The sequence below is a fragment of the Emiliania huxleyi genome, assembly GCF_000372725.1.
Source record: "Emiliania huxleyi CCMP1516 chromosome Unknown EMIHUscaffold_15, whole genome shotgun sequence".
NCBI classification, from domain to species: domain Eukaryota; phylum Haptophyta; order Isochrysidales; family Noelaerhabdaceae; genus Emiliania; species Emiliania huxleyi.
Genome location: NW_005201092.1, coordinates 276,352 through 287,344, shown reverse-complemented (window position 1 = coordinate 287,344; position 10,993 = coordinate 276,352). Strand labels below are relative to the sequence as shown.

At 64.9% G+C, this 10,993-nt stretch overlaps 2 protein-coding genes across 2 annotated transcripts; one reads left to right on the top strand and one right to left on the bottom strand.

Annotated features, from left to right (window-relative positions):
* Positions 1–218: 218 nt before the first annotated feature.
* EMIHUDRAFT_98617 (hypothetical protein) lies at positions 219–4,187 on the top strand (the record flags this gene model as incomplete). The annotated part of the gene is made up of 14 exons (XM_005786574.1): positions 219–536; positions 603–719; positions 866–921; positions 1,291–1,321; positions 1,545–1,610; positions 2,026–2,082; positions 2,157–2,352; positions 2,467–2,616; positions 2,752–2,801; positions 2,975–3,070; positions 3,146–3,285; positions 3,764–3,803; positions 3,877–3,983; positions 4,019–4,187. 14 exons carry the CDS (start codon positions 219–221, stop codon positions 4,185–4,187), a joined length of 1,593 nt encoding a protein of 530 aa, XP_005786631.1.
* A 2,289-nt stretch (positions 4,188–6,476) lies between these two features.
* Positions 6,477–7,745, bottom strand: EMIHUDRAFT_352205 (hypothetical protein). The gene is made up of 2 exons (XM_005786573.1): positions 7,383–7,745; positions 6,477–7,150 (listed from the first exon to the last, which is right to left on the bottom strand). Exons 1-2 carry the CDS (start codon positions 7,675–7,677, stop codon positions 7,053–7,055), a joined length of 393 nt encoding a protein of 130 aa, XP_005786630.1. The 5' UTR covers positions 7,678–7,745; the 3' UTR covers positions 6,477–7,052.
* Between the last annotated feature and the right edge of the window lie 3,248 nt (positions 7,746–10,993).

Genomic DNA, 10,993 nt, shown 5'->3' with positions numbered 1-10,993 from the left:
CCACTCTCGTCGGTCTCTCCCTTGTCAGAGAGAGAGAGCTCTCTCTCTCTCTCTCTCTCTCCCTTGTCACTTCCTCCTCTGTCGCGTCGTTCTCTTCTGCCTCGTCCTGCGACGCCGCCGCCTGCCGGTCCCTTGTTCTCGCAGCTTCTTTCGCCTTGCGCGACTCCGATTTTGTAATGAAACCGAGAGCGTCGCGACTGTTTTCTTTTTTCTGAACAATGTCGCTCTTCTCGCTGCTCTTGTCTGTTGCGAGCAATGCCAGGCCAATCACTGGCCCGTGGCCTCAGGCCTTTCCGGCCAAGGACCTCTGCTCCAACTGCGGCCTCTGCCGCAGCGCCACGGGCGTCACGTCCGTCACGGAGGCGTGCGCCTTCATCGGCGACGGCATGGCAAGAGCGGAGCGGCTCGAGGAGCCGGTGCACGGCCGAGCACGCCGCTTCGACGCCGCCGCCGACGATCTTGACGAGGCTCACTTTGGCGTGCACGAAGAGATCGTCCTCGCGCGCGGCTTCCTGAACAACGCTCAGTGGACGGGCGTCGCCACCGGCGAGCGACGCCTCTCTCGCTCTCCTCGAGCACACGCCTCGGCTTGACCGTCGCAGACGAGCAGTGCGCGTCCCGTAGGCATCGCCCTCGCCTGGCTCGAGAGAGCAGAGGTGGATGCCGTCGTGGTTACCGGCGCCCAGGCGGCCGGCTCGGGCTTCGGTTCTCCGAAGCCGGTGAGTTGCCGCGTCGCTGCGGAGGTCGTAGTTGTCTGCTGTGCGCTGTCACCTCACAGCGGCCCGCCCTACGAACAGGTGAGATGCCGCCTCGCAGCAGAGGCGTGTGTGAACAGCGTCTCTTCACAGCCCCGCGCTGCGAGCAGGTTCTCTGCCGCAGCGCGGAAGAGGTGCTGCAGGGACGGCGCGTCAAGCCGTCGCTGTGCCCGTCGCTGGAGGCGCCGAGATCCGACGAGATCCGCCGAGATCCGCCGAGATCCGCCGAGATCCGCCGACGTCCGCCGAGATGAGTAGAGATGAGTCGAGATCCGCCGAGATCCGCCGAGATCGCTCGAGATCGGCCGATATCCGCCGAGGCCGGTCGAGATATGTCGAGATCAAATCCGTCGAGACCATCCGAGCGCAGACACGCTCCTCACGGCGCTGCTGCGAACGGCGTCTCTTCACAGCAGCCGCGGCTGTGAACAGGTGCTCGACGAGGTCGCTGCAGACGAGTCGATCCGGCGGCTCCTCCTCTGCGGCGTGGGCTGCTGTGAACGGCGTCTGTTCACACCGCGTCGGCTGTGAACAGGCGGCTCCTCTTCTGCGGCGTGGGCTGCGCCGTGCAGGCGCTGCGATTGATCTCGGCACAATCTCGGCTCTGCCTCGGCTATATCTGTCTCGGCCCAACTGGGCTCTCTCGGCTGCAGGCACTGCTAACACCTCCCCACACCTCCCCACACCTCCCCATACCTCCCCTCACCTCCCCACACCTCCCCACACCTCCCCACACCTCCCCACACCTCCCCACACCTCCCCACACCTCCCCCACATCTCCCGGTGCAGGCTCTGCGGTCTCTCAACGGCGCGGCGCCCGAGGCAGCGCTGGGCCTGCTGCCGGGCGGGCTCTACGTGCTCGGCACGCATTGCGTCGACAACAGCCCAACCCCGGAGGTTAGCCGAGATGCACCCGAGGTTGACTGGAGACTGACCGGAGATTGACCCGAGATTGACCCCGGAGGTTAGCCGAGATTGACCCGAGATTGACCCGAGATTGGCCCGGGGGCGCTGCAGAGAGCCGAGCTCCGCCGAGCTCCGCCGAGATCGGCCCAGACAGGCCCCGCCTCTTCGGCCGAGGTTCGCCGAGGTTCGCCGAGGTTCGCCGAGGTTCGCCGAGGAACGGCTGCATATTGCAATATGCTTAGTGGGACGGTCCACTGCGGGTTCCCACTCCCTGGGGGTAGGGGATCCCGTGCCACAGTGGAGGTGAACCCTGGGGAGATCAGTTCTGCATATCCCCCGACCGGCTGCGTCTCTCCACTCTCAGGCCTCGCAAGCGTTCGTCTCGACTCTGCCCGGCGTCGGCGCGGAGCGAGCCAACGATGTGCTCGCGTGTACGAGTGCGTGGCTGACTAGCTGTCGATCACTAATGGCTATATGGCTGATCACTAACAACAGGTGCTTGCGTACGAGTTCATGGCAGACTTCAGAGTGCACGCGCGGCTCAAGGAGGACGGCGGCGGCGGAGAGGGCGGCGGCGGGGAGTGCGGCAGCGGTGCAGGGGATGGCGGGGGCGGCGGCAGCGGCGGTGAGGGTAGCGGCGGCGGGATTGGCGGAGGCGGGGGCGGCGGTGGCGGCGGTGGCGGCAGCGGAGGTGGCGGTGGCGGCGCAGTTAGCCTCGAGGCGGACGCACCTGGCAGCGAGACCATGGTCAAGGCAGCCTACGCATCTCCTCAGATCTCCCCACATCTCCCGAGATCTCCCATAGGCCGCGAGAGCGTGGTCAAGGCAGCCTACATGACCCTCCCCCCCTCGGTCGGCATCCCCTCGATCGCCCCCTCGTGCTTCGCCTGCTTCGACTACACAAACGGCCTCGCCGATCTGGTGGCGGGCGACTACGTTTCTTGTTTCACGCCATGTTTCTTTTTTAGGCCTCGCCGATCTGGTGGCGGGCGACTACGTTTCTTGTTTCACGCCATGTTTCTTTTTCAGGCCTCGCCGATCTGGTGGCGGGCGACTACGTCTCTTGTTTCACGCCATGTTTCTTTTTTAGGCCTCGCCGATCTGGTGGTGGGGTACATGGGCGCGCCGTTCGACGCGAAGGTATCTCTCCCCCGTTCTCCCCCGATCTCGGCACATCTCGTTTGGTGGCCGCCACGCGCCTCTGATTCCGATCTCATCCAATCTCGGCCAATCTCCGCCAACCTCAGCCGGACGAGATCGTGAGGCGCCGCTGGCTGCGATCTCGGCTGATCTCGGCAGATGTCGAATCTCAGGCGGACGAGATGGTGACGGCGCCTCTGATGGTGACGGTGCGGAACGCGAGGGGGAGGGCGATGCTGCGGGCGGCGGTGGAGGCGGGCCGCGTCGAGGTGCCATATCTCCCCATATCTCCCAGTATCTCCCCCTATCTCCCCATATCTCCCCATGCCTCCCCATACCTCCAGGTGCTGCAGGAGGGGGGGCATGGGGGGCGGCGTCTGCCGTCGGCGGGCGACCGGCGGCTGATCGCGATGAAGACGGTGGAGGGGGACTCGATGGTGAAGTCGCTGACCGACGCCGCCTACGTGCGCGCCGAGCAGAGGAGGTTCCGCCCTCGCTATCTGTGAACGGCGTCTGGACCGCGCCACCCGTGAGCAGGTGACCGCCGAGCAGGGGGCTCCACCACACCTCCAGAGTACCGAATCCAGCGTGGGTTCAGGCCCGTGGGTGGTGTGGTAGGTGCCCGCCGATCGTGGCGCTCCCCCGTGGCTGGGCAACTTCCTCGCCTCTCTGGTGGCGAAGACGCTGCCCGAGGGGATCGAGTTCGCGAGGTGCAGCCGAGATGCGGCCGAGATGCAGCCGAGATGCGGCCGAGGTGCAGCCGAGGTGCAGCTGAGGTGCAGCCGAGATGCAGCCGGGGTGCAGCCGAGGTGCAGCCGAGATGCGGCCGGGGCGCAGCCGAGATGCAGCCGAGGTGCATCCGCTCCTGTCGTCTAGACGTGGAGTCGCGAGGGCTGCCCGGCCCTTCCCCCTCTACCTCGTGTGCGTGGCGAAGCTTCCCTTCCCTTCCCTCGCCCGAACAGGTACTCGATAGACTACCACTACGTGCGCAACCAGCTGTACGTGCAGGAGCGGCGAGGCGGCGCACACGCACGCATGTGAACAGCGTCTCTTCACACCGCGCGGCTGTGAACAGGAGAGGATGGGCGAGACGCGCGCGGCGAGGCACGTGCCGAGCTACGCCAAGGCGCTGATGCAGCGGCGCGCGCCGGAGCCTGGAGGCACCCCAACCTGGACGGCGCCGTGAGCGGAGGGCCCGTCATGATTCATTCGCATAGGTACGCGTCGGAGATGGAGAGGCTCGGGGCGGCGGCGAGCGCGGCGAGCGCGGCGAAGGCGGCGGGTGGGGACGGGTCGGTGGCGTCGGGCGTTGCCGGAGGGTCAGGCTTGCAGCGAGCCGGGAGAGAGCGGTGGCTGAGGACGATCCGCGAGCTACTGCTGCTGTGAGGCAGCGAGAGATGTCTGCAGACAAAGAGGATTCGTCGGAGCGCCTTTTCTCTAGTAGCGCGTATCTCCGTGACGAGAGGAGTGCACCGCCGTAGGTACAAATAAAGAAGACTTGTAGAAGAAACACAAAGAGTGCAAAACTGAGCTCTAGTGTCTGAGACTAGACCTCCATCTCCGTCCCCCATCATCATCCTAAATAAATAAATGAAACGGACACCTCTACTAGGAGATGGGTAAAAAGGAACAGGTCCCCGCCCTGCGGTCTTTGTGCAGGGTTCTTTGATCATCATCCTTACTTCAAGTATTAATTAAATACTTCGGCATGCGCCCTCCTCCCTCAACGTCAACCCTGCGCGCTCTAGTGCTCCCGCTGGCAGTTTTTGCAGCTCGGGTCACGGGTGCAGCTAGTCTTTGCTGGCATTCTTCCAGGTGAGAGACAGCGCCGCCCAAAGCAAGCTATGATGTAACTTATTCGGACCCCCCCCTTCGCGCTTCTCGTTTTTCGTGCCAAACCAGCGCGATCTCGGCGGGGCGTCAGCGCCTCTCGGAGGGGCATCATGCGCTCCCGGGGCCGCCCGACGGCGCGGGCCTCTTGCCGATGGACCCAGCCGAGGTGCCCGACCAGTCGGAGTGGCGCTGACGCGCCGCGCGCGACCACCAGCCAGCTTTCCGGCCGGGCCGAGAACGGTGTGTCGAGAAAGTAGACACTCCAAACAGTTGTCGAGTTTTTTCCCTCTTTTTGAGCGCGGCTGCTGCACACCCAGCCCACCAGTGACACTAGACGCACCAGATTCACCCCGTCGCGAGCTTGACCGCGACCCCGATGACCGCCCACAGGTGGCTGATCGCGGCGCCACTCATCGCTGCTTTCGCGCGCCTGGCTCTCAGAGGGCTCCTGCGGCTCTCCCTCGTCGCGTGACCGCCGCCGACATCATGTGCTCGGTCGTCCCCGCCGGCGCGGAGCTGCGCCACGTCGAATTGTTCGGTAACTCGACCGCCGGCGCGCCCACCCTCGCCTCCTGCGCGCCTCACACTCAGTTTTCACCTCGCGCGCGGCCGACAAAGTGAGCTCACGACCACCTCCCCCTCGCTCCTGTAGGTGGGCCGCCCCGCGCTGGCGGGAAGAGGCGCGCCGAGCCATCGGTGACGTCCTCTGGCGAGCTCATGTCCCCCCAAAAGGTCGCACCCGCCCGTGGCTCCGCCGTCGGCTCCGCCGCGAGCGGCGACGGTGAGGCCGCCGGGGCTCGCCTATACCGGCTAGTGTGGAGCCCTCAGTGTAGTTGCGTGTTGTACTAGTGATGCTGCACTAGGCGGCCCGTTTTTAAAAAAAACTGTTCAGTTTTCAAAGGCAAAACACGACGCTCTGCGGTTGGTGCACCCCTCACACTGACACATTCCCCTCATCCCTGGACATATGCTGATGATCCTGGCCCGATTGGTTCGCTCAGAAAGCTTCTGGGCGGTCGTTAAGGTTCGCTCCCCGCACACCGGCCCCGGAATAAGTTACATCATAAAGCCGGTAGCCGGTGAGGGCATCGGCAAAGATGTCGAGTGCCTCCCAGCCTGTCTCTCGGGAAGGACGGCGCGAAAGGTCTCGTCGCACGGCCCTGTGTTGGAGCATCCCTTGGTGCCCTGCCCCCTGCTGCTGCCACGTGGACACGTCCGAAGATCGACCTCCCTGCTGGCGGGCCGCTCAGGCAAACACACAGCGTTGTCGCATACAAAGGCCAAGGCTACGTCAAGTCACAGCGTGGCCACTACCATGATGGGATCTTCACCAAACGAAACAAGTTCAACCTGCTTCTCCACGAGACATTCGGCGGCGGCTTCTCGCCGCCTGCAGTTGCAAAGATCAACCGCCTTGCGCGCAAGCCAAGGCTCAACGCTCGGGCGTTGACCGCACCGCGTACCCTTCCCACTCCTGCCTCTCATTTGTGTCACACCACGCGGAACGCATTTCCATCGCTTCGGTGAAGGGGGTGAACCGCGCCATCCTCGATCGCCGTGCAAAGCTCGCTTCCGAGCTCTCACGCCGCGCGTAGGGCCCAGTAAGCTAAAAGTACGTACGACAAAGGCAGCGAGGGCGTTGTCAAAGGCAGCGTTTACACATCAAAAAGGGGCACTTTTTCGGTGCTGGTAGCCCCCCCAAAACAGGCGCGCGCAGCGCGCCCAGGGGCGCCGCAGGCGCCCCAAGCGGCGCGGAGCGCCGCCGCAGGCGGCGGACAGCAGGTGCGCGAAATTAAACGCCATTTTCGGCTCCGCGGTTTTGCCACTAACATTGAAATCCGGTACAAAACGACTTAGCCGAAACAACAGACAGACAGACAGAGAGCACACACGTTCGAGACGGGGGTGCGCCGACCACCGTCGCGGACCCAGTAGAGCTAGATGGTCCCACATGATGCGCCCTTAGCCTCTGAGCTCGTCCTAGACGTTTTAGGGAAGCGTGGGCAGACCAGAACGCGGCCACGGCGACGCTCCGAGGCTATCAGCAGCGCTGGCGGCGATCGTGGCGACGGCGCCTCGCCGCTGCAGCGGCACAGAATCGAGGAAGTGGCGTTGGTGGCAGCATCAATGAGATATGAAGGCGGCCGTAATGCTGGTGGCGCCTTCGAGGGCGGCGGGGAGGGCGGTAGCAGCGACGGCGGTCGAGTCATGTGGCAGGGGTGGCAAGATGCAGCAGGGAGGCTTGAGTTAGCGACGCGGGGCGGTGGCGTGCCAGCAGGTAAGCGGCGGCGGCGGAGAGCAGGTGCGCGAAATAAAGGCCAATCTTGAGATATCCATTTTGCACCACCTTTGGATTTCTGGTACAAATTGACTTGTGGATCTTGAAGGCACGCGCAAGAGCGCACCAGGCAAGTTGACTCAACCTCGGATCTCGCTGCCGCTAAGCGTGGCGTCGATTATCAAACGAGCGGTGACAGTAGCGGTGGCAGCGGCGGCAGCGTCGACAGGAGCACCTACTGCAGTGTCAAATGTGAGCTGGGAGGCGGGAGGCAGATGCAATAGGAGCGGGAGAGTGAGATCGTCAGCCAGCAAGGCAGACCTTTACGGCGCGGCTGCGGGCGCGTTTGCAGTGACATGCGATCCATGTGGCAGCAAAGGCACGGCGGGAGTAGCGCGTATGCAGGCTGGTGAGCGAGGGTGGCGCGTCGCGAGTGGCGGTGCAGCCAGTCGGTGGCGGGTGCTGGCGACCGGCAGAGAGATGCAGACGGCGCGAGAGATGACCCTGCGGAGAGGCGAGGTGACGGGCGATCCGCGACGGTGGGAGAGGGCTGAGCATCGCCATGTCTCGCTCCGGCACCATCTTGCCGAAGCGCAGGCCCGGGAAGGCGGTGTTTTTGATGTAGCGGAGCCGCGCCGTGTCGTGCTTGTTGTACCGCCCTTGGCGGCCGGCGTAGCGCTGGTGCACACCGTGCAAGATCGACTGCAGCTCGAGCTGGTGGCTGACGATGTCCTCGCCGCTCTGCAGCGCCGGCGACAGGCACATGGCGCCAGCAGAGGAGATCTGCGAACAGGGCGAGTCGACGCTGGCAGGTCAAGCAGCGTCGACTCGCTACCAGCAACGAATGGGTACCCTCCCCAAGGCAGCGTTTTCGTGTTATACCAGCGTTTTGTCCCCCCCCCGCCGTCAAGCGGCGCGCGCTGCCGCGAGCGACCGAGGGTCCGCCGAGGAGCCTCGCCAGCCATGCTGCCCGCTCTCCTAGTGGCGGCCGCCGTGCGGCCGGTGATGCGCCGCGAGATCCGCTCGCTCTCAGAGACTGAGCGTGAGAATTTCTTCGCCGCGATGCACGTGATGAAGCGCCACACGCTGACAGAGGGCACAGCCCTGTATGGTTCGCACTTTCGGACGCACGAGTACCTCCTACGCAAGCATGCGTCTGCGACCGTCGACAAAGACTGCGATCAGGGCCATGGCGGGCCGGGCTTCCTCGGCTTTCACTTTGCGATCACGGTGGCGCACCCGCTCCGGTCCCCTGCTGCGCACCCTGAGCTTTTCACAGCCGCACTCCTGCCTCCACACACCCTCCCCATGCCCACACCGCTCCGGTCCCCTGCTGCGCACCCTGCGCTTTTCACAGCCGCACTCCTGCCTCCACACGCCCTCTCCATGCCCACAGCGCGAATACGAGCTGTCGCTACTGGCCATCGAGCCCCGCCTCGAGGGCCTGCCCTACTGGAACTGGTTCATCGATAAGCACGCCTGTGTGCTGCTCTCGCCCAGGCTGTGAATTAGCCGCGCCACCACTCACCCACGCCTCCTTTGAACAGACGGCGCGTCCTTTGGGGACGACTTCCTCTTCCACAGCTCGCTTTGGAAGTACTTTGGCTCCTACTACGGTAACATTGACGAGGGCTACGCCGTTGAGGGCGGGCTCTTCCAAAACTGGACCGTCGCGACGGCGGAAGGCCAGCTCCTTCGGGAGTCGACCCTTCTCTCTCAAAACGCGGCGTTGCTCGAGGCGCAGAACGTGTCCAATTACCACGATCTCGAGCTGAGACACGCGTGGGTGCTCAACGGCTTCGGCTTCTTGGGGGTGGACGCGGGACGGGCGGTGACGCCGACGGTCACACAGGAGCGACACTCTGGGCCGGCGCGGGGGCCCCAGAGGGTGTCCATGCGGGGGGGAGATGGGGTCCCATGGCCCGCCGCAGGCGCCGATTTTTTGGAGTTTTTTTCTTTTTTTCCGCGATTTTTTACTTGTTTTCATGGGAATTCGGCGTACTTGCGGCCATGCTATCACGCCTTGCGACAGCCTGTCGGCGCTGCTGACCGTGCCATGCTGCACAATTGATCACCTGCATAGCTCGCGGCCTTAGTATCAAGCATTCAGTGACGACCGATCGGCCAGTAGGAAGGTGTCCTTCCAGCTGCGTGCACGCTTCTGGCGCAATGCGCGTCACCTCAGCCTGTCATGGTGCACCGCGGTGACGCACGTGCCGTCGTACACCACGGCGCGTGCCGACTCTGCATAGTTGCCGAAGACGCCGTCGCCCCGCTGGTACGGGTTGGTGTCCGGATCGTGCGCCCGCGTCGGGTCCCTGCAGCCGAGCCTCACCTCCATGACCTTTGCCGAGGCGCCGAAGGCGCGGGCGACGTTCGTGACGTGAGTGTTGAGGGATGCGTGCCCCGTGGCCAACCAGCCGCCGTAGTTGCACCCGTCCCAGTGCGTGCCGCTGAGGTGCTCGAAGAGCGACAGCGTGCGTGGCACTCGCGCCTCGCCGATGTCGCACGGGACGCATCCCGGCAGCCTCGAGCGGTGGTAGATGCACACCGAGTTAGGGCCCACGCCGACGCAGCGCGTGGCGAGGGTGATGGCGCCCTTGGGGTGGTTGAGGTAGCCCTGCGCCTCGTGGAGCCACGCCTTGTCGTTCAGCTCGACGTCCTTGTGGACGACGTCGATGCCGAGCACCGCGCCCGCCCCGACATGCTCCGAATCCTTTTCGGATTCTTTTCGGGTGCACGGAGCTAAGTGCCTCGCCACCCTCGCAGGAGTCGCTTAGGCGGCTCCCGTGGTGTACCTGTGTTCGTGCCAGTGCGCGCCAGTCCCGTGCCCAGTGTTGTGCGAGGGAGTTTTGTTGCGTAAGATTCTTTTCGGATTTGGCCAACCCGCGCAGTCCCAGCGGCGCGGCACCTCGGGCGCGAGGGCGGATGTCGGCCGGCACGTCGGACCTGAGGAGGGAGACGGTCAAGACCAAGGTGGCTAGCGAAGCGCTCACCGAGCAGGCTGCCCAGTTCATCAACGAGGGCGGCCGATGCGCCTCACACCTTCTCTTTTGCGAGTTCATCGACAACTCACTGCACGCGATGGCGCAGCGGCGGGCGGAAGCTGCGCGCGGCGAGCTGCTGGACGACTGGATTGAGGTCCACCTCATCTACGACTACGACACCCGCGGCGGGGCGCGCCTGACCCACATCGCCATCCTCGACAGTGCGCGCCGCCGCCCGCCGCCCGCCCGCCGCCCGCAGCCCGCTGCACACCGCAGCGCCCGCTGCGCTGCCCTCGCGCCCGCCGCGCCCGCTGATCTCGCCAGCGTTCACGCGCCCGGCCGCGCCGCGGCACAGGCGGGCCCGGCATGAGCCAAGACAACCTCAAGGGCTGGGCCGAGTACCACAAGCCGACCGAGAAGCGGCAGGAGCAGATCCGGCGCTCTGCAGGCTCCTCGCCGAGCAGAGCCCTCCGTGAGGCTTCTCGGAGCTTTCTCATAGGAGCACATCCGCGGCGCCGCGCTGCTCACCCAGAAGAACAGCGCCGCCAACTCCGAGGCAACCCGCTCACCGCCGCATCTCTCGGCCCGTTGTCTCGCTCCTCACCCTGCATGTCTCCTCTCGCTGCCGCCTCTCTCCCCGCCGCTGCCGCCGTCGCGCGCGCTCTCTCTCTCTCTCTCTCTCTCTCTCTCTCTCTCTCTCTCTCTCTCTCTCTCTCTCTCTCTCTCTGTCTGTCTGTCTGTCTGTCTGTCTGTCTGTCTCCCCCTCCCCCGCCCGCCTCACGCTCATCGGACCACACCTCGCCACTCGACGTCTCCACTGCAGGACATGCCCTTCCGCGCCAACGGCGAGCTGAGCCGCTTCGGGGTCGGCTCCAAGAAGGCGGGCTTCTTCTACGGCTCCTGCCTCACCGCAGTCTCGAGCATTCGCCGCGGGGCAGAGGCGCCAGCCCAGAGACTTAGAGGAGAGACAGGCAGGCAGGCAGAACAGGGAGGCTGACCACTCCTCGGCGCAGCTGTGCACGGGTGGAGCTGTTCTGGACACGGCGGCTCTCCACGGCGGTCGCGTGTGCTGTGATCAGGTGCGCGAGATGCGG